This window comes from Notolepis coatsorum (assembly GCF_963971535.1).
Source record: "Notolepis coatsorum genome assembly, chromosome: 9".
Taxonomy (NCBI): domain Eukaryota; kingdom Metazoa; phylum Chordata; class Actinopteri; order Aulopiformes; family Paralepididae; genus Notolepis; species Notolepis coatsorum.
Window position 1 is genome coordinate 47,161,403 of NC_140173.1, and position 23,758 is coordinate 47,185,160.

Genomic DNA, 23,758 nt, shown 5'->3' on the forward strand with positions numbered 1-23,758 from the left:
AAAAAAAACGTATCCACACTGATCATGCATTTCCATTATTTCATAATGCAATTCAATAATGGAAATGATTTCCATACAGACTTACATCGCATAGACTACCTCACTTCCGCGTTACATGGAGCTCGTGCGGGGGGAGGGGTCAAATTAATGTTGATTAGTCTTGACGTAAGTGGTCATTCACGCGCTTCCTTTCTCCCCCCGGAAGTGACTACCACATTCTTCCCAAAGAACTACGTTTCCCGACATCATACGACCAATGGTTTACGTCGTGTCGTAAATTTTCAGACAACCACAACAGTAGCAGCGAAATGGTAAAAGGCGCTTCTCTGCCGTTTTTCTTTGTAACCTGATTTATCGTAAGGTAATACAATACTAATAAGGACACACGGACGTGTATAAAGGTATGGAGGATATGGAAGAAGACAGCTTTGGGGTAAACGATGACCCCAATCACAACTACTGTGCTAGCAGTGTGAATGCCCACACGGATCACAGGACCCAACTGTCAGATGTAACGTTGACGTTACCCCAGCCGCTCCCGTTTCCAGATGTAACGTTCACGTTACCCCAGCCTCCCCCGCTTCCACCGGCGTTCGGCGTGCGAGCAGAAGAAGGGAGTCGAGGAGGAGAAAGGCTTTGCTCCACAACAAGCACAACGGCGGGTTCGAAGTTCATGGACTCGGATTCGAGCAGCGAGAGCAGTGAAGTCAGCGAGACGGACATCCCCGCAGGCTCCTCGGCCTCGGTGGCAGCAGGGAAACTGACGCTCAACTCTGCCTCAAAGTTTCGTAAGTTCCCCTTCAAACACTGAATTAAATCGGCATTCGGTTAGACGACCTAACGTTAGCATGCTCACTATTCTTATTATTCTCGTTGGTTTTGTCCCACTCACTCACTCACTGACTTGCACCACTGGTGCTGGCTGCTCGTGTTTTTTGTTTGTTTATCGACGAGGCCTAATAGCTGCGACTGAAGCCATATGGCAGCAGGGGCTCCCAGTGTTATGGCAGGTGGCCACATTGGCATCATTTCACTTGTATTGGTTGACCATGTAACGCTGCTGCCTGCTTCTGCGGCCAACGTCGTCGGCCAGAAATCCATGAGCAACCTGTTCCATTAGTACCTGCTGCACCGACCTATGCGAGCCAGTCGCAGTGACAACACGACTTCCACAGTAGGTACTGTACAGTAGTCGCGAAGTTTGTCTTTTTATAAAAAAAATAAATAAAAAAAATTACAAGCAGATCGCATTAGTAATTTTTTTTATAGCTCCGTTAGGATTGTATCCAGGTTGGGAAAAGTGTGCGTTGTGTGGTGGCTTTAGCTAGAACGAAGTCCTTGGTTGTAGCATGTGGATGACTAACCTCCTGTCCTCTTGTTTGATTCAGTAATGAATGTCATGACTGTGGAAGACTACAGAAGCACATACTGGCCAAACCTGGAGAAAGCAATTGATCATCTGCTCATCCAAAACCCAACAGACCACATCTACATCTCATATGAACAGATATACAGGTGAGACATGCATTTAAAAAGAGGTGCAACACGGATACCCAAACATTTACATTTAGTAATTTAACTGATGCTTTTTATCCAAAGCAACTTACAAATTGTGTACAACAAGTCAGCAGGAGGGGGGTACACCTCTGGTGGTTAACACTTTCAGTGCCACGAGGTGGCGCCAGAGTTAGCTCTTGAATGCCACCATCGGCGCCAATGTTATGCTTAATATCGCCTAATCTAAATTATGGCTATGTGTCTAATCTGCCCGTCGCTTATCAAAGAATCCTTTTCCAGTCAGTGCTGTCAAGGCAGATTGATTTTTTATCGCTTCATTTCCGTTTGAGAGCATTTTGAAAAGCACCCGTTTTGAGGTAAAAACAGTCCATTCTGGACCATTCTATGATAATCGTCTTACTGGAATATTCCAGAACGTTGATATTTGTTGGCCTATTTATGAATCGTTTTCAAATAAACGCTAGATGATCAATATTATACGTGCACGCACGCACATTAGAGCCGCGCACAGATAATCGCCGTGTTCATTTCCTCTTGGATCTTTACAGTGAAACCGATAGAGCCCATTTCACAAAACAGCTTATATCTTCATCAAAATGAGTCTGATTATCCTAACACTGATAACATAGATTCCTTACCTGACATCAGATGGTATCCAACTGGTATATTCCAATTCCTGATCACCATTCGAAAAAATCGATAAGTGTATGGATCCAACGTGTGTACAGTGCAGTACATGATTCCGCGGGTCTCAGAGGCTCCAGAATGAACTGTGATAACCCCGGCTGCATCAGTGGACTGGAAAATGTGGAGTACAGGATTTTTTTCCCCATCCATTTTCATTGAGTCCATGCCAAAATCCCTTATGTCATCTGGGAGACGATAGGGGGCGCTTTTTTCCATATCTGATCACCGGCGGCGCTCGGGTATACTAGGGTAGGCTCGCGTGATGCAATATGATTTCAGATAATAAAAAAAAAAAAAAAAAAAAAAATCAGAGAAATCTCGTGAGTGGCTTTTAACATAACTATCGGAAACCAGAGAGAAGTCGTGAGTGGCACTGAAAGTGGTAAGTGTAGCAGTGCCAAATTCGAGTGCATAGTAGTATAGACATAGTATGTCGTAGTCAAGTGCCAAAAGTGAAGTCTAACGCACTCCAGACAATTTTCGAATAGGAGGGCTTTGGTGCTCACAGCAGTGGATGATAAGCAAACTTTTCCTTTGCACTTCAAAATAGACTACCCAAAATAAGATGCTGCAGCGCTCATACCATTTACACGTTTATTGCAGGGGATGACTTTGACAAGACACCCTGCAATAAACGTGTAGATGGTACGAGTGCTCCAGCATCTTACTTTGGGTATAGTCTATCTATTTTGATGTGCCTGGGTAAAAGTTTGCTACTATGTATGTAGTAATATAGGCATAGTACATGGTAATAAAGACGTAAGAAGGTTTGTTTAATTAAAAAAAAAAAAACGGTGGAAGATTGGGTCGGTTTCAGCTGTCCTGACAGTGGTGGGAAGTTAATTCTACCACCGTGGAGCCAGGACAGAGAATAGCCTGCTTCGTTTTTCAATGACCCCCCCCCCCCCCACCACCACAGGAGCACAAAGAGGAGTGGGTCTCAGGTGGCCAGAAGATGCAGAGCGTAGGGGTCTTGAGGGTGTGTAGTTAGAGACCATTGAGGGAGCCGTTCCCCTCGTTGCACACAGTATGCCAGGTCAAGAACCTTGAAGAGGATTTGTGCGGCAATGGGAAGCCAGTGCAACTGCTCTCTGAGAAGTGGGGTGACGTCGGCTGACTTTGGTAGGTTGGAGATCAGGCGGGGGCCGCTGCGTTCTGTATGAAGCTGCAGGTCTTCTTCTTTGAGGCAATGTCGGCAGAGAGGTCCAGCCGGTGGTCAAGGACCACACCTAGGTTCTTGGCGGTCAGGGACGGAGCCACAGCTACGTTTTCCACTGTGATTTTGAAAAGTCAGTGGGGAGGTTTCAGCAGGCAAGTGAAGTTAGGGGCGGGGGTCCGATATAGGTGCCTCTCCATGCTGCTTGATGGGAGCGGTTGTCGAGGTAGAATGATTGACAGGCTGACAGCCATACCAGCACAGAACCCGCAACCCCCATTCCTGCAAGGGATGCAGGGAGGATCTTTTGCTCTTGCTAAGTGAAGAGCTGTAGTGTAGTCAAGAGTTTATATATATATACTCCTAGATTTGAACCTGGGTGTCCTGCATTGGAAGCGAAACACTAGTGGTAGAACTCCTCTTCACCAAGGGGGGGGGGGGGGGGGGATACGCTTCAGACAGAGCTACTCTGCTACACTTACCCCCCCCCCCCCCCACACTTTATTTATATAGCACATTTAAAATCAACCGAAGTTGTACCAAAGTGCTGTACAATATAAAAACAGAAATACTAAAAGAAATACAAAATACAGTATACACACAAAGTCATAAAAACTACAATAAAATGTTTAAAACAATCGCGACACAACCAGGGATGTGTGGCTTACCAAGCCTCAGAACGCCAATAAAAACAGGTGAGTCTTCAGCTGTGTTTTAAAACTCTGTAGAGTCTGTGCAGACCTAATTTGCAGTGGAAGACTGTTCCATAATTTAGGGGCATTTAGCCTAGACCTCGGGACATCTAAGAGTAGTTTATTTGCTGACGTCACCTCAGTGCTCTAGCAGGGGTACAAAGATGGAGGAGTTCAGCTAGGTACTGAGGGGCCAGACCATTTAAGGCCTTGAACACAAACATAGCAATTTTGAAATCAATTATTCTGAAACGAACAGGGAGCCAGTGCAGGGAAGCCAGTACTGGTCTGATGTGTTCACGCCTTTGTGCCAGTCAAGAGGCGTGCAGCAGCGTTCTGCACTAGCTGCAGGCGTAGCAGGGAGAGCTGCTCTAGACCTACATACAGGGCATTACAAAAGTCCAGCATAGATGATATAAAAGCAGTGATGCACGATATATCGGCCGATATGGCCGTTTTCTTACGTATCGGTCCGATATCAAGATGGGGCCGATATGGGTCGATATTTTTTTTCTTTTTACATGTTTTGGCCTTAAATAGTTAAAAAATATCAGTCATTTCTGAAAATAAGTTACAAAATTAAAAAAAAAAGTATGCGTTTTGGAAAATAGCTCTTTATTTGATTATCATAAAGTGTTTTCTATACAGAGATATCGACATCGGTAAATATCGGTATCAGCCAGAACAGCAATATTAATATCGGTTATCGGTATCGGCCACAATTTTCACATCGGTGCATCACTATATAAAAGCATGGATGACCCTCTCCAGGTCATTGGGAGAGAGGTAGGGCTTTACCTTTGCCAAGAGCCTCAGCTGACAAAAGGAGCCTTTTTCCTACAGACTCAATCTGTCTGTCAAATTTTAGATCACTGTCAAAGGTGACACCAAGGCTTTTTATAAAATGTTGTTTAAAATTTGGTCTTCACCAGGTTTCGAACCAAGATCTCCTGCACTACTTACTCGCTCTCAAGACTCCTCCACTCTACATCTTCTGGCCACCTCAGACCCACTCCTATCCAAGCTCCGGGTCCTTGCTCCACAATGGTGGAACGAACTTCCCACCACAGTCAGGACAGCCGAAACCTGACAATCTTTCGCGGTCGACTAAAAACACACTCCTTCAATCAATATCTGAAATGATGGAGAGAGAAAAAACGAACCTTTGTACTGTCTTCTACTATCATGGACTTTTCCAATAAATAATCTCTACCTTGCCTATATTACTACCTACTATACTAATATGTCTCTACTAATATGCACTAAAAACTGCAGGGCCCAGGTTTCAACACTGTTTGATGAACATTGTTACTCAGCTGAAAGAGTTGTACCCTTCCTGCTGACTTGTCGTACAGAACTTGTAAGTTGCTTTGGATAAAAGAGTCGGCTAAATGTAAATGAGAAACTCTACTGCAGATTATACCCACCCCTTTTATCTTGGAAACGTACAGACTAACCAATCAGCCTGTTGAAATATGTCACCCACAACAATACCCACATACACTAACCTCTCCTCCACCTCAACTACCACTTGTGTTTGACTGCTTGAAGTTCTAGTAGTCGGCAGCACCGTTTGCTTTCCTCCTTTCAACACCGTGAAACAATGCGGTCATCTGCAATTGATCTCACAAGTCCCTTATTTCCTCTTTTCCCTCCAGCTACGTCTACAAATGTGTCTGTCAGCAGCACTCTGAGATGCTCTACAAAGACCTGATCTTGAAATTAACGACCCATCTACAACTGGTCTCCGCCCATTTAGACGTAAGCAACAGGCCACAGTGAATACAATTGGAAGTATTCAATAATACTACTACTAAATATTGTCATATGTACCGGATAGATACGCTGATATATAAGCCTAATGTCCATGTTCCTTTCTTCTCCAGGAAAGTGCACCGGAGGACTTTGTTGAGAACTTTGACGTCGCCCTGACACGCTACAACGCTGCCCTTCAGTGCATAGTTCCAGTGTTTATCTACATGGTATTTATGATGTTGAAGAGTAGTGTTTTGTTAAATCTCAAAAAGGTTTCATGACTAAGGACAGTGACTGTCTTGGATTGGATGTCCTTGAGCAAGGCACCTAACCCCCAGTTACTCCAGTGGAGCTGCTCAGTGGCCCACAGTGGAAGACTGTGGTTGTACTGGGTAGTTCCCAGGTGTGAATCCGCCTAACTGTACGAGTGTGAAGCAGGGATCACTTTTTACATAAAGGTTAAACAACTACAGTATATTTAGACCAAGACGATATGCTAACATATTTGGGGCAGATTCCAATACCCCCCACTTGGCTCTATCACTTGGCCCTACCCCTCCATCTTGCATGTGGTTGTGTAGTGTAGGGTGTCCCGATTCTTTTGTTGGTCTAGGAAGTGATCATCTCGCCCTCTGACTGGCCCTCCAAACAGATGCTGACTCTAAACGGAGTGTTTTCAGATGCTGACCCCCCACCCCACCTCATCCAATGTACAGTTTCTTCGTCAAATGTATATACTCTTTTTGTATCACAAACAGTACTGTATTTGTAAATCTGGTATGTCATAAATGTCTAGATGTAACGGTACTGTCTATCTGTATGTCATGTATGTCATATATAATAATAATAGATCAAATTTCTATAGCGCCTTTCATAGAACCCAAGGTCGCTTCACAATCAGGACAAAAAATAGGGCTAGGGAAGTAGGGGGGGAAAAAAGGGGGATGAGGGCAGGTAAGGGATAATGAACCTAATCTAAACTAACTGATGGGGAAAAGCCTTGGTGAAGAGGTGTGTTTTAAGAGCAGTTTTGAAGGTGTCCAGGGTTGGGGCGTTGCGGATTTTGGGGTGGGCCAGAGTTCCAGAGGGTAGTGGACGCCACGCTGAAGGCTCTGTCCCCGAAAGTCCATAACCTGGTGCGAGGGATGGAGAGGAGACCTAGATCAGAGGATCGTGGTTCCGGGATGGAGTGTGCTGGTGGAGGAGATTAGACGGGTATCGGGGGGCGAGGGCATGGAGGGACTTGTAGGTGAGGAGCAGGAGTTTGAAAGTGATGCAGAACTTGACTGGGAGCCAGTGGATGAGGGTGGGGGTGATGTGCTGCCATATATGTTATGATGAATTGAAAATGGGGGACCCTGATGTAAACAAGACTAAAGTCTTTCTCTGGTCTGCATCCCCTTAACAATTGTATGTATTGAGCTGTACTGTATTGTACCCATTCTGCAATCTGTTAATACAATTTTCAATCATTCATTCAGATGCTGATTCTAAACAGTGTTTTCAGATGCTGACTCTAAACGGAGTGTTTTCAGATGCTGACTCTAAACAGTGTGTTCAGATGCTGACTCTAAACAGTGTGTTCAGATGCTGACTAAACAGTGTGTTCAGATGCTGACTCTAAACAGTGTTTTCAGATGCTGACTCTAAACGGAGTGTTTTCAGATGCTGACTCTAACCAGAGTGTTTTCAGATGCTGACTCTAAACGGAGTGTGTTCAGATGCTGACTCCAAAGAGTGTTTTCAGATGCTGACTCTAACCGGAGGGGTAGAAGGGAGAACGTAAAGGATTTATGGTTTGGATTCCCTTTGAGGAAATGCACTGAATCACGTGCGCTTTTTTTCTATCTCTCATTGTTCCAAAGATGATTACAACTATTTCCACTGCTCCAAATCAAGAACAAATTTATGGTTTTAAGTAGCTTTTGATTATTGTAGGCACACAATTAACCTAATCTCAAAATATGCTGTAAATAAAGTGTTGTTTGATGCATACAATAAATATGTAGGCCTATCATTATTATATGACACTGTTCTAAACCCTGCAAACTACCCAGCCGAGGGCACTCTAAAACGAGGGGTAGGGGGAAGGGAATTGGGATTGGGCCTTAGGCTAACGCTAAAGTGACTCACTCTTAATCTGGTATGAGCTGGTAAATTTATCTCAGTGGTTAGTTAATCAGTGGTAAATTAATCTCAGTGAACACAATTTTACTGGCTGTGATACGTAGCTAGTGTAGCCAGCGTTCCACAAACAGCCGGGGACAAGCTAAAGGTTCTCATTGAAAATGGGGGACCCTGATGTAAACAAGACGAAAGTCTTTCTCTGGTCTGCATCCCCTTAACAATTGTGTGTATTGAGCCGTACTGTATTGTACCCATTCTGCAATCTGTTAAAAAAGTTTTCAATCAATCAATACAGGTCTCTGTGTTTCTATTTGGATGTTTTCCAATTCAGAGCAAGTTCTACATCGAGACGAAGCTGAACAGAGACCTGAAAGAAGACCTGATGAAGCTGTTCACTGAGCACGTTGCAGAAAAACACGTCAACGTATTGATGCGTGAGTACAGTCCTTTACTGTCATGGCTCGTCGGATGTCTAGAATTATTGTGACGTGTTTAGGACTTGTGTCTCGTATGTTCTTAGGTTATTCGTGGTTGTAACAGGCTGGGACAGGCAAGACATTATGAGTCAATTAGTGGAAAAGGTGTGGGTCGTGTGTGTGCGTGTATTTACAATACAAGAAGCACGTTTAATATCTTTTGTTGTGTATATATTTTGTATTGTATTGGGAAAATCTCTGTGGTGAGCCTGTCTGATATTGTGCTGGGAGAAAGCATAGAACCCACAACATTATGCTCAAACACCTTTATTTAGTGAAACTGAATCAGGTTGGAGATCTGATGAAATCTCGCCAGGACAGAAACCCTGTCTGTGAGAAACGTAGTCTCGTGCAGCCAGGCGTCTCTTCACACTTAATTTGAGTGCTTGTGCAAGAAGGGTCTGTCTGGAGTGAGTGTAGAGGAACTAAATCCAGTGTTTCCTCCTCCGGCCTCTTCAATCGCCCCTGGAGACCTCGTGCCCCTGGAGACCTCACACCCCTGGTGAAGGGCATGAGACCCTGGAGACCTCACACCCCTGGTGAAGGGCATGGGACCCTGGATACCTCACGCCCCTGGTGAAGGGCATGGGACCCTGGCCTGGAGACCTCACACCCCTGGTGAAGGGCATGGGACCCTGGATACCTCACGCCCCTGGTGAAGGGCATGGGACCCTGGATACCTCACGCCCCTGGTGAAGGGCATGGGACCCTGGAGACCTCACACCCCTGGTGAAGGGCATGGGACCCTGGATACCTCACGCCCCTGGTGAAGGGCATGGGACCCTGGATACCTCACGCCCCTGGTGAAGGGCATGGGACCCTGGAGACCTCACGCCCCTGGTGAAGGGCATGGGACCCTGGATACCTCACGCCCCTGGTGAAGGGCATGGGACCCTGGAGACCTCACACCCCTGGTGAAGGGCATGGGACCCTGGAGACCTCACGCCCCTGGTGAAGGGCATGGGACCCTGGAGACCTCACACCCCTGGTGAAGGGCATGGGACCCTGGAGACCTCACGCCCCTGGTGAAGGGCATGGGACCCTGGAGACCTCACGCCCCTGGTGAAGGGCATGGGACCCTGGAGACCTCGTGCCCCTGGAGACCTCATGCCCCTGCAGACCTCACGCCCCTGGTGAAGGGCATTGGACCCTGGAGACCTCATGCCCCCGGAGACCTCGTGCCCCTGGAGACCTCATGCCCCTGCTGAAGGGCATTGGACCCTGGAGACCTCATGCCCCTGCTGAAGGGCATTGGACCCTGGAGACCTCATGCCCCTGGTGAAGGGCATGGGACCCTGGAGACCTCACACCCCTGGTGAAGGGCATGGGACCCTGGAGACCTCACACCCCTGGTGAAGGGCATGGGACCCTGGAGACCTCATGCCCCTGGTGAAGGGCATGGGACCCTGGAGACCTCACACCCCTGGTGAAGGGCATGGGACCCTGGAGACCTCACACCCCTGGTGAAGGGCATGGGACCCTGGAGACCTCACACCCCTCATGCGAAGGGCATGGGGCCTTGGGGAGCCCCAACTCCCTTAGTTACTGTTGCTATGCCAGATACCCGTCAAACTGACAACTGTGTTGTCAAGAGCTCTGAAGACAATCTCCTACGCAGAGCTCTACATGACACAGCCTGAAAGACGTCTGCCCCAAGTATTACATTCATAATTCTCAATTTAAGCCCTTTAAAAGGTATTAAAATGTCTTAAATTTCATTTTCACAGGCATTAAATCTTATGGGGGGCAGCCCCACTGTCGGGAGATTAAATAATATAATGAAATATGAAATGCACCAGAGCTAATCTGTGTATGGGAAACACTGACCTCTGACCTTATCGATAATCTGTTATCATGAACATATTGATCCTTTCCTCCTCCAGCTCTTCTTATCAAAGCCCATTCCATGCCTTTCCTAGTCCAACCCTCTACAATGGCCAGTGTGGTTAAAGGCCTGTATGTTCTCCAGCCAGGTAAGTCTCCCCTCTCTGACCCAGTTCTCCTTACACAACAAAAACCTCTTTTGTTTCTTAAAACAAGTGAAAAGATCTGCCACTGATCATTTGACCTTTTTCAATGTACTCTCCATCATATGTATATACTCTCTGTCAGGATCGATGGGTAACAGTACTGTATATTTGCATATCATATATGTCACAAATGTAACAAATGTAACAGTATGTATGTCATGTATGTTGTGTATGTCATAAATGTCACTATGAATTGAAAATGGGCGACCCTGATGTAAACAAGACAAACGTCTTTCTCTGGTCTGCATCCCCTTAACAATTGTGTGTATTGAGCCGTACTGTATTGTACCCATTCTGCAATCTGTTAAATATAGTTTCATTCATTCACTTGTTCTGAGAATTCTATTCAAGCCCTTCAACGACAATATCTTGAAACGATCACTTGTTTAAAGACGATGCCAAGTCTGTTTTTAATAAACATTCTTGAAACAAGCGGAAACATACATATGGAGACAACAAGTGAAACTGGCCCCACTGGCAGTTTCCTCACCACTTGTTCCAAGAAGAAACGATTATGTCAAGACACGACATACGTTTAAATGTCTTGTTAAGATGCACATTATTACAGCGCAAACTCAGGGTTGGTGACCAGTGCTAGTCCCCAGGATGTTACTGAGCAGTCCCTGGCCTTGACTATAGACACGGGCTGTTCTCTAGGAGTATGAGCTATAGACACGGGCTGTTCTCTAGGAGTATGAGCTATAGACACAGGCTGTTCTCTAGGAGTATGAGCTATAGACACAGGCTGTTCTCTAGGAGTATTAGCTATAGACACAGGCTGTTCTCTAGGAGTATGAGCTATAGACACGGGCTGTTCTCTAGGAGTATTAGCTATAGACACAGGCTGTTCTCTAGGAGTATGAGCTATAGACACAGGCTGTTCTCTAGGAGTATTAGCTATAGACACAGGCTGTTCTCTAGGAGTATGAGCTATAGACACAGGCTGTTCTCTAGGAGTATTAGCTATAGACACAGGCTGTTCTCTAGGAGTATGAGCTATAGACACGGGCTGTTCTCTAGGAGTATTAGCTATAGACACGGGCTGTTCTCTAGGAGTATTAGCTATAGACACAGGCTGTTCTCTAGGAGTATTAGCTATAGACACAGGCTGTTCTCTAGGAGTATTAGCTATAGACACAGGCTGTTCTCTAGGAGTATTAGCTATAGACACAGGCTGTTCTCTAGGAGTATTAGCTATAGACACGGGCTGTTCTCTAGGAGTATTAGCTATAGACACGGGCTGTTCTCTAGGAGTATGAGCTATTCTCTAGGAGTATTAGCTATAGACACAGGCTGTTCTCTGAGTATTAGCTATAGACACGGGCTGTTCTCTAGGAGTATTAGCTATAGACACAGGCTGTTCTCTAGGAGTATGAGCTATTCTCTAGGAGTATTAGCTATAGACACAGGCTGTTCTCTAGGAGTATGAGCTATTCTCTAGGAGTATGAGCTATTCTCTAGGAGTATTAGCTATAGACACAGGCTGTTCTCTAGGAGTATGAGCTATAGACACAGGCTGTTCTCTAGGAGTATGAGCTATAGACACAGGCTGTTCTCTAGGAGTATGAGCTATAGACACAGGCTGTTCTCTAGGAGTATTAGCTATAGACACAGGCTGTTCTCTAGGAGTATTAGCTATAGACACAGGCTGTTCTCTAGGAGTATTAGCTATAGACACAGGCTGTTCTCTGAGTATTAGCTATAGACACGGGCTGTTCTCTAGGAGTATTAGCTATAGACACAGGCTGTTCTCTAGGAGTATGAGCTATTCTCTAGGAGTATTAGCTATAGACACAGGCTGTTCTCTAGGAGTATGAGCTATAGACACAGGCTGTTCTCTAGGAGTATGAGCTATTCTCTAGGAGTATTAGCTATAGACACTGGCTGTTCTCTGAGTATTAGCTAGCCTATGAGCTATAGACACAGGCTATATATATATATATACCGGTAGTATTAGTTTGAACCAAGTGGTCCCTGGAGGCGGCAGTACCTATTGTGGTCATTATACAGCACAAGTACAGTACAACGAAAAATAAGTTTGGCATCCAATACAATGTACAGGTGATTAACCTGGGTATAAGACGGTGGCTCAGGAGGTAGAGCAGTCGTCTGGCAATCCGGAGGTTCCCGGTTCGATTCCCGGGCATCGTGTCGATGTGTCCTTGAGCAAGACACTTAACCCCTAATTGCTCCCGATGAGCAGGTTGGCACCTTGCATGGTTGCCTCCGCTGTCGGTGTGTGAGTGAATGGGTAAAATGTGAATAACAAATTGTAAAGCATAAAAAAGCAGCCATATAAGATACAAATTGGTACTATTGGGTATAGTGCAAATCAGATGTATGTACGGAGTTGTAGTATTAATATCTACAGTGATACAGGTATAGAGACACTATGGTAGTAAGTCATACTGGCCAACAGTGTAACTAGTAAGAGTAGGTAAGGGATGTGTACAGATATAGATCTGGTATCTACAGATATGTAAAAAGGATTACATGCCGGTATGTACAGACGGATGTGGATAGATATCTGTGTATCTGTGTACTCTGTGTTTTCAGAGTGGGCCCAGTGGTCTCCTGCCCTCTTCTCTGCATTCATTCCCCAAATCAACCCTCCTGCCGTGGAGTCTCAGCTGTCCGACTACGCTGCTCACGACCAGAAGCTGCAGATGGAGCTCTCTCAGAACGGCTTCCCCCGGTGAGTTTGGCACCCCCCGGCCGCTGGATGCTTGCTCACAGCTACAGGTTTCTCACAGGGTAAACATTAAACGGGGTATCTGCGGGGTATTAAAAAGTCTTAAAAGTTTAAGGCCTTAACTCAATCTGCGCCGTCCATGTGTATATATACGTGTTTGCTCGACAACCGTTGAAACAAGCTGAAACATACGTATGGAGACAACAAGTGAAACTGGCCCCACTGGCAGTTTCCTCACCACTTGTTCCAAGAAGAAAAGATTATGTCAAGACTCTACATACGTTTAAATGTCTTGTTAAGATGCACATTATTACAGCGCAAACTCAGGGTTGGTGACCAGTGCTAGTCCCCAGGATGTTACTGAGCAGTCCCTGGCCTTGACTATAGACACGGGCTGTTCTCTAGGAGTATTAGCTATAGACACGGGCTGTTCTCTAGGAGTATTAGCTATAGACACGGGCTGTTCTCTAGGAGTATTAGCTATAGACACGGGCTGTTCTCTAGGAGTATTAGCTATAGACACGGGCTGTTTTCTAGGAGTATTAGCTATAGACACTGGCTGTTCTCTAGGAGTATTAGCTATAGACACGGGCTGTTCTCTAGGAGTATTAGCTATAGACACTGGCTGTTCTCTAGGAGTATTAGCTATAGACACAGGCTGTTCTCTAGGAGTATTAGCTATAGACACGGGCTGTTCTCTAGGAGTATTAGCTATAGACACTGGCTGTTCTCTAGGAGTATTAGCTATAGAAGGAATGAAGGACTTCCTGTGCCGTTCAGTGTTACATCTTGGGAGTCTTAGTCTAACACTGAACATGCTCCTTCTATCAGCCAAGTCTGTGTGTAGTGGGTGGGAGGGGTTGTCCCCTAGCATGCTAGATCTGGTAACATTACACAAAGAGGGTCTACGACCATAGTACGCATGTGTTAATAGCATCCCGACAGGTGATGGAAGGAGGATTGACCAAAGGAAGTGTTGACACAGGGAACATCTAGCGAGATATGATGAGCAGCTCTGGTGTTATTGGGAGTAGATGACAATTTTAACTATGTTAAATACTTTTGTATTTGTAGGACAAGGTTTCGATCCCAAAGGATCTTCCTCAGGTCTGCTCGGGAATTCTTAATACATTCCCCTTTTTAAAATGATGTCTTGGTTTGAAGGGAGTTCACATCTTGGTCTACCCCCAAGAGCAGCTGCACCACTGTTTTGGTTTTTAAGAAAATATGAGCATAAAATGTAATGTTGGTGTCATGAGAGTGGAGGTCAGTGGGGGCATGCATCTGGCATGAAAGAGTTCTGGGAACAGGGTGTAAAGGAACCCAACCTGAGCATGACATTATTGTAAGAGCAAAATGGCCACCATATAATGGTCAACGGATTGAAAGGACTCTCAGTTTGTGACAAATCAGACTAGTCTTCTTAAAAATGTGGACTATCCTTTTTAATCTGTAAAATATACTATGTATGAGAAGTAATACACCATATATCACCTGAGTTATGTGCATACGGTTAACTTAAAGTTACTGATCGATTGTCCTCATGTCTTCCAGAGGTGACCAGTCCCGCAAGCGGGCGAGCGAGGACTCCTGATGGCGCAAGGCCGAAGCGAGCGAGGACTCCTGATGGAGCAGGGCAGAAGCGAGCGAGGACTCCTGATGGAGCAGGGCAGAAGCGAGCAAGGACTCCTGATGGCGCAGGGCCGAAGCAACGTCAGCCGATCACCGTCGTAAAGCTATCACTGTGCCTCCCGACGTTATTATCAGAAGCGGGCTCCTTGCACTAGGTATATTGTAATGTTGAAACTGTAATGTGTCTGAGGTGAAATCAAAGCTCACATAACACTGTGAACAGCGAAGATCATATGATGCTGATTCGTTGAAGCAAAACATGTTTTTTTGCTTATTCCACAAAGCTTCAATATGGTGCCGACTGTCCTAGCTAACCATGCATTCACCCTCATTATTGTCTCCACCAGGCAGAACACCCTTCCTATGTTTCCAAACATCCTTCCTATGTTTCCAAACATCCTTCCTATGTTTCCAAACATCCTTCCTATGTTTCCAAACATCCTTCCTATGCTTCCTAACATCCTTCCTTCTCGATGGCCAAAGAGCAAAACCTCCTATCTGCATAAAAAAAAAGTGGGGGAAAACCTCCTATCTGCACTTTACGAGGCACTAATACCTGGTCTGTATTGTTAACACATAATATGTAAGGGATAATGTATAGCTACGAGGTCATTGTCGCAAAATAATTGACCGACACAGAGTTTAAAATACCGAGGCGCCTCGCCAAGGTGTTTTAAACGTCAGTGAAGGTCAATTATTTTGCGACAATGACTGAGTATAGCTATACATTATCCCGCTTATTACATGGCTAACTTACTAACAATATACCTAATTCATTTTACATCGACAAGACAAGATCAAATGCAGACGCAGTTCTGTTCTGTCGCTCCCGCTGTCATTGTCGCACACACTCCGCTGTCAGTGCAGCCGGCAGGTGTGTCTGATTGGCTGCACTGATGCAGTGTGTCAGTGGGCTTGATTGCGAACAGCTGCGCACAGCGGTCATTATTGCTCGGCAGAGGTCCGTTATCAAGTAATAACGGACCTCTGACGAGCGCTATTGACCAATCACAAGCAAGCATTTCGGCGAATGTGAAAACGCCATGTAATAAAGTAATATAATCCAGAAATAGCATTCTGCAATAAAACAACATGTTTTCTTTTTGTTTTTCTCAAAAAAGTGAAATTTTCAGATGGGAGGTTTTGGTCTTCGGCCATCGCTATGCTTTCTATAACCCTTCATATGCTTCCTAACATCCTTCCTATAACCCTTCCTATGCTTCCTAACACCCTTCATATGCTTCGTAATATGCAATATGCTTCCCATCACCCATCCTATGCTTCCTATTACCGTCAAGCATTAGCATGCTAATGGTAATAACTAACTGACCAATCAGTGTGTTTGTTTCCGTTAGCATGCTAATGCTAATAACTGAGGGATCAATGTGTTTGTTTGAGTTAGCATGCTAATGCTAATAACTATAACTGGGGGATCAGTGTGTTTTGTTTGCGTTAGCATGCTAATGCTAATAACTAAGGAGAGCATGCTGCCTGGTGGAGAATTTGCGCTCTTCTGAATGCACCTTTCTAGTTTGTGAAATGCTACTGTTATGTTATGTGCTCAGATGGATTGTTTTGTTTTATTGTAGTCGTTCATGTTTCCTCATTTGACGAGTGCCTTCAGTGTCTGCTCTGATCAGATGCCATACAGGTGGGTGGGTTGACAACAGAGGTCATTCCTTAAATTTAACAAGGACTATCCTCATCCCGTCGATACAATAGTTTTGATAAGGTAAACTAACCCAAGACTTGCCACTGCTGCTAGTTTGATTGTTCCGTGTTTTTGGATGATTTCCACATATTCACAGTTTTCAGTCACTGTGATGTGTAACCAAAACTGTCGTACAACACAATCCAGGGTTAGTTTCAATTTGAACTTCAGGAAGTGGATTTCTCAACTTCAAATGTAATATTTGACACTATAAAACACTGTTTCTATCCAGTCTACGAAGAGATTATGGAGAATGAATGCCCTGTGGTTTGTAAGGGAATCAAAGGTTCAGTTTATATTCTGATTTAAAATGAATTGAGAGTGAATTGACCCCAGCCCGGGTAAGCATTAACCAAGGCATGTCTTATTTTTATCATATCAATATACCACACAAGTTACAATTTCAGACTAGCAGAATAAGGGTTACATAAGATTAGCACCTTTTTGTTTTTATTTGTGGGAGGAAAAAAACTTGTTTTATATTAATTACAAAATACTAATAAGTCGATTATTTGATTTTTAGAATCATTATTTTTGTTTTGCAACACGTTGCCTTTACTGCATTTGGTAAACTGGATTGTATTTTGAAGGCATGCCAAAGATAATTCACATTGCTTCTCTTTCCTTTGTATATACACGTCTTGGGACTCAAAATCTACAGTATTGTGTTGTCACTATGCACCTGTTCGTTTGAGAGTTCGGTGAGCCAGATCACCGAATATGTTTGGCTGAGCTTGTTGTCAAGTTATTGTCGGCCCACGTTGTCCATGCAGATCAAAATGTGTTCCCCCACAAAAGAATAACGATGTAAATAGTTCCCCCCTCTGCTAGCCCCTTTCGTGACTGTGAAGCACGCCAACAAGGTTTGGCCGAGTGAATCCACAGTCCCTTGCTCCTCAATGGCAAACCAACCTAGATTTACCCTGAAGAACTGGTTCTAACCGAACTGTTCGTTATACAAGTATCACAGAGAAATTTCAAAAGGTACTCACAGTTGCACAAGGGTTCCGAACAAACAAAAGTTAGGGTTTGAAAGCTTGGCGTTGCTAATAAACAATTTTAAATAATTTTTATAAACTGGTCAATACAGCTTTATTTCCTCCATTGGGTGCCTGATGCGCCTGCGTTGACCAGTTTATAAAAAATATTTAAAATGTTTATTAGCAATGCCAAGCTTTCAAACCCTAACGTTTGTCTGTTCAAAGCCCTTGTGCAACTGTGAGTACCTTTTGAAATGTCTGTGATAAGGTGGCTCGGTGGCGCAGCGGACATTGCGCTCGTCACCAACACAAGAGACACTGGGTTCGAATCCGGCTGTCGGCGTTGCCTCCGGCTTGGGCCAGCCGTCATACTAACTCAATTGGCAGAGTTAGCGGGTGGGAAGTCGAAGGGTGGTAGTCTGGTCGTTGTGAACAGCGACTCCTACAGGTCGGTTGGGGCGCCTGCACAGCAAAGTCAGGAAAATGGCGGGGGCAGTGTGAGCCTCCTACACATTACTGTGTTTCACTACACACATGAGTGCATGCTTACCAACTGTCCGTCTGCAACACTACTATCACCAACATCTAAGAAGGGAGATCCCCCCCCTTGAATGGCCCTTCTAAGGTTTCTCTCCTCCACACTACCTGTGGAGCTTTTTTCCCTATTGTTAGGTTTTAGTGAGTTTTTCCTTACCTTCGCGTGGGGTATGTCTGGGAGTGCTTGCATTCTTTAATTTTTTATTATTATTATTATTATTTTTTATTTTTTTTGCATTCTAAAAATGTTTGGACCTTATGGTGTTCTTGTTCTGTTCTTGACTTATTGTTATGTTTTCTTCTTGACTTGTTTAAAGAATACCTGTACGGCCCATGGGGACATTAACGTGTGTTGTCGGGCCTTATAAATAAATTTGATTTGATACTCCTCGCCAAATGAGAGTCCGCGCTGGCAGGTGAAAAGATGTGACAGGCTGCCTCCACATGTATCGGAGGTGACATGTGATGTAAGGCTTCTATCCTCCCTACAACCGGCCAATGGGGGGCATATGCGAGCAACGATCAGGACGGGAGGGAGAATTGGCACGAGAGGTAAATTGGGATGGGGAGGAAAATAACAGAAAAAGTAGGGGAAAAAAAATCTCTGATACTTGTATAACGAACCAGTTCTTCGGGCTAAATCTAGGTTGGTTTGCCATTGAGGAGCAAGGGACTGTGGATTCACTCGGCCAAACCTTGTTGGTGTGCATCAGTCACGAAAGGGTTACCCCCTCTGCATGGTGACCGGTACACGGTAGTCACTGTCGCAGAACCATTTTTTGTTCACTTGAATGGAAGGTTTAATACAGGCTTTTTTACGCTGTTTTAAGTGTAATAAGGTCGGTGCTTGGGTTTTGATTGTAATTTGTTTAATTCTGAATATGTAGGAGATGGTTGTCTTTATGTACAGACTTGCATACCGTTTCAAATAAACTCATTTCCTTAATTATACAGGACTGGTCGTCGATATTTTTCTCCTCAGGGTTTTTAATGTGTTCATATTTTTTATTTTTTTTCCTATATCACCCTTATTATGATATGCGTCATAATAATATATTGCACTTTTTTCAGCAAGGAATACAAATAAGGAATTTAGGTTCATTAAAATGTTATCTGTCATGTGATAGGCCTGTGACCCATATTAAAAAAAATAATAAAAAAAAAAACATGTGGTGTATATATAATGTCCTGTCCAATTGTCTTTCACAGATAACCTACCCACCTTGAAAATGTATTAACAATAATAATCTGCCGTGCTAACGTTTGTATTTCAGGGGCCTAGCCCAAGGGTTCTAAATCTGTAGAGTGGTCGGTCGGTCGGGGGTTTTGACAGAAGGTGGAATCCCTTTCCAGCACGCCCCCCCCGGCCAATGAGCAGGGACGCCACCCGGACACATGGGCCAGGCAGGCCACCCCAAAATAACCGGCAACTACTGCGCTGTGACAAATGTTGCTACTTTTACTGGTGACCGGTTACCCTAGCTACTCGCCTCCATATCTCCCTGTAAACTCCCAAGGTTAACTCTGTGTGCAAGAAAGTAGGAAGGCTGGGCTGCTGCCCGCGTCCAGATCTCCCCCAGGTGGCCGCCACCGGAAGACCGGGATCTCCCTCCCTGAACACAGGTGGGCTCTGGAGGATTTGCCCTAGACTGGCTTTTTTTTAAGGTAAACCAACCCCCCCCCCACACACGCACACACACCCGGTTACCTGTTGTTCACGGTTAACCGGGCAGCAGCCACATAAGAGGAGCTGTCTCTACGTAGTGTCAGGGAGTCTCACTTTGACCCACAGGCATGCATGCATGACTCTTAATCTCGGTTGAAGTAAATGTTATACTCTTTAATTGAATTAGCTCAATCTGGGTGTGCTGTGTTTGGCCTGTCTATGTTTGGCCAGTGACGTACAGTAAGCAATGCTACCCTAAAACATTCCACAAGTGCACTCTGTTTTTGTCATAAAACTTTTGATTGTTGTTGTGGGATCAACCCCCCCCCCCCCCCCCTGTTAATAATAAGTGCACGAGAGATATCGGGGGGGGGGGGGGCTGCTTTTCCTTGATTTTCTTCATGTAAACCGACCCCTTGCTATTAATAGTTGTGACTCGGTGGGCTAGGCTAGGGGGCTGTTTGCAAAGGATTAATGTACACAACAGCTGCAGGTCTGTTGGAAGGGCATCGCTGCCTCTCTTAATTGCGATGATTTGAGTGTCGGTAGCATCTGCGTACCCTATCCCCTTCCTAGATTCAATAACTACCCCGGGCTAGTGTTAAAAAGCTATGCAGTGACAACTCCATGATAGAATATGACTGCGAATATTAATTCCACTGAACAACCTTTATGCCCGTCTGAATGTGACGCAATCTGGTGTCAAGTCTGTGCAGGAAGGTGATATCCTGTTGAGACCACAAAGGTGTTTTCAAATGAGCCTAAAATACAAAGCTATTTTAAAGATGATTTTTGTTGACTTATGTTGACTACTTAATGGTATAGCTATTTCTGTTTACTACTTAAATGTATAATCTGTAATGTAGTCAAATAGCGACCTCTAGGCAGAAGACCCCCCCCCCCCCAGAGTGCCAGCAGTAGCAACCCCTTCCTTACTGTATACCCACTGAAATCCAACCCACACAGCAGACAACCAAAAACTGTAAACAAAGTGCAGCAATGCCATAGTCAGTTCTTGATGACATTACAGATTCTACCTTTACTTCTACGTTTAATTATATCCATCTGATTGTTCAGTTGTGTATATTTGTGTGGTATAATATATTATGATATATATTATATAAAGTGGGGGTATAGACCTGTCACGTGTAAAGTTTAAACACAGCATTTTGAGCAGTGTTTAATTCGTCAGTGTTCAGCTTTTTCCTATATGCTTCAGATATATCTGACGTCATTCGAGATGTTATGTGGAAATAAAAGTGAAAGACCTTTCTGTTGCATTCATTTGATTGATCTCAACTAATTGCATGACTGAATGCATATTTCATATTAATATTTTCCATTCCAAATATACGAGACGAATAAGTGCTTTGCGATCTCTCTCCACAGCATGCAAGAGAACAATGTGGACCAGCCACCATCACTGTCTCAGCTCTTGAGAGAGAGCTACCTGGCCGAAGCGCGCGCCCAGCAGCGCCACAGCGAGATGAGCCGCTCGGACTCCTCCTCGCGCCGCCTAGTCTACGGGTCGCTCAAAGGCATGACAGAGGACTCGGCGGGCAACGAGGACCCACAGCTCCCGGACCTGTCAGCCTTCCTCAACCCGGAGGAACTAGACAAGAGCGTTGACCTCGCCCGCCAGGCCATCGCACACGAGCCTCGCGAGGGGAGGTCGGAGGTCAAGGCCCCCGACGCCCTCACTGCCCTCTCAGTGACCCCATCTGACATACCCCCGGCTGGCCCCTCTGTCACTTCTTCGTCCGCGACCCCCTCCTCCGCTTCCTGCTCCGCCGTTCCCCCCGTTGAGCCCTTTGACCCGTCCATCGCCTCCCCTGCGGTTACTCTTGCTGCCCCCTCCCCTGCTCCCCTCCCTGCCGCATCCTCCCCTCAGCCTGCCCCTGAAATCGGGGAACCGCCGCCGACGCACACAACGTTACCGGCAGCGGACAGGAAGGTACACCAGGCTTCAGTGCAGGAGGCCACGGACAGGAAGGTACACCAGGCTTCAGTGCAGGAGGCCACGGACAGGAAGGTACACCAGGCTTCAGTGCAGGAGGCCACGGACAGGAAGGTACACCAGGCTTCAGTGCAGGAGGCCACGGACAGGAAGGTACACCAGGCTTCAGTGCAGGAGGCCACGGACAGGAAGGTACACCAGGCTTCAGTGCAGGAGGCCACGGACAGGAAGGTACACCAGGCTTCAGTGCAGGAGGCCACGGACAGGAAGGTACACCAGGCTTCAGTGCAGGAGACCGCGATGAGGAACAACAAAGCCTCCAGCGATGCCACGAATGACTTCAACAGGTCGGCCAGGAACACCCCGTACGGCCCGGAGAACCAGTCCAAGAAGGAGTTCCTCAACAAGGCGGCGGACTTCATCGAGGAGCTCTCCTCTCTCTTCAAGGCCAACAGCTCCAAAAGGGTACGGCCGAGAGTGTGCAAACCCCACCGGAGTAGGACCCAGAACAAGGTCCAAAACGACGGGATGGTTTATGCCCTGAGCCCCGAGGACCGGGAACGACCCATCGTGCCCCTGGAACTGGAGGCGGAGCGGCCCGGTCCCGCTGTCTGCTACCAGCCGGAGGTTCAGCCGGACTCTGGGATTGGGCCCCCGGAGTTCCCCGCACAGGACTGCAGGATTACAGGAGAGCCGTACAGCTCTGCCTACGAGGAGGTGGAGGAGGCGGAGAGTGCCGCCCCGTCAGAGACTCCCTACTCGGCAGACCCCGTCTGCGAACCCCCTCACTTCATCCAGAAACTGAAAAGCAGGGAGGTGCCAGAGGGCAGCAAGGTCCAATTAGACTGCATTGTAAGAGGACTGCCAGTGCCTGAAGTCCGGTAAGGAAACCTCAAATACTGCCACCCGACAGAACGGTTTAATAGTCTGGCAAATACTCTGTGTGTACAAAGTATTGTCGCCGGCTGATTTTAGTGCACTGCTGCGTAAAGGTCTTAACGCTTCCAGTCCTGTTGAAAATTATTCTATTCTTATTTGGAATGTAATGCTGTGTGTGGGCCAGAGAGGTCCAGTCTGCTGGAGTCGGTGCGGTCAGTTAGCATCTGACTTGGAAATGTCACGGTGTACTGAAGAAGCTGGCTCAATCTGGGTTAGCTGCTTCTCGGATGGATCTAGTAAGAGGATAAAACGGGAGAGAAGAATCCAGGGTGAGATGACGAGTTGAGATCGTGTTTAATGTAAAAAATGTTTATTGACCTGGAAAGAAATCATTTCAAATGCTGCTTGGTTCAAATTCCACCTTTAGGTTGTAGGCTATTCAGGTTTAGTACGGTGCTTTTTGTCTATAAGACATGCCACATTGGAAATAGTTTATTATTGAATGACTGCATAGCATGTGAGCTATCTCTGCTATTATTATCAGTCTAAATCGGCTCAGAAACTCACATATAGCTCTCGACGCCAATGATGCTCTTATTTATTAACCAACGTCTCTCCCCAGTCAGTACCTCCAACAAGAAGGCATAACCACAACATAAACATAGTGAGTGATATAGAAGTATATAGTTAAATACTCAACTATAACACTTATAGTTTGGCCTGATTTAGGACGTGAGATATTGAACATTTACAAAATGCTTTGAGAGGTGTAAGTGATGAATGACAGCGTTTTTTCCTGAGAGATCAAAAGAGAGGCGACAAGTGATGATGGCCAACAGCTGACACTGTCTGGTGTGATGGTGTGTGTTTGTACACGTGTGTATGACATGTGCGTGTGTGTGTGTGTGCGCCTGTGTGTTCTAGGTTATGTCTGGAACAGTAGATCATCATAAATCCTCACTCTGTCTTTTGTACATCCAGCGGATGCCAATATGATCATATCAGGTGATTATAGGCCAGTCATGTTTTTCATATTTGAAATGTCCCTTTACCTATTCAACAATCTTTAGGTGTAATGTGTGATTTAATATTCACGGTAAACCCTGGAATTTATAGCAGAGAGTGCATCAGGTTAAACCTCTGGTCGGGGATGAAGCGGATTGTTGGCTGAACTATCAAATCGTACTGAAGCTCAGGGCTTAGAGGATGAGGGGCATGGGCTTGTTGGTCCTGCTGTACATTGTTCTGCCACCAACGTATTCT

General features: G+C 45.6%; 2 protein-coding genes across 2 annotated transcripts in view; both read left to right on the forward strand.

Moving 5' to 3' along the window:
- Positions 1 to 300: 300 nt before the first annotated feature.
- Positions 301 to 17,468, forward strand: cacul1 (CDK2 associated cullin domain 1). The gene is made up of 8 exons (XM_084321555.1): positions 301 to 788; positions 1,389 to 1,515; positions 5,712 to 5,814; positions 5,940 to 6,035; positions 8,267 to 8,369; positions 10,295 to 10,384; positions 12,998 to 13,136; positions 14,688 to 17,468. The coding sequence occupies exons 1-8, from the start codon at positions 404 to 406 to the stop codon at positions 14,725 to 14,727; spliced, it is 1,083 nt and encodes a 360-aa protein (XP_084177681.1). The 5' UTR covers positions 301 to 403; the 3' UTR covers positions 14,728 to 17,468.
- Positions 17,469 to 21,049: 3,581 nt separating this feature from the next.
- Positions 21,050 to 23,758, forward strand: part of mypn (myopalladin) — a gene marked incomplete at both ends in the record, with an annotated part of 95,931 nt that continues 93,222 nt past the window's right edge. The window contains one exon of the mRNA XM_084321859.1: positions 21,050 to 22,497. Within this exon, the coding sequence (XP_084177985.1) occupies positions 21,050 to 22,497 (1,448 nt within the window). The remainder of the gene's footprint in view (positions 22,498 to 23,758) is intronic.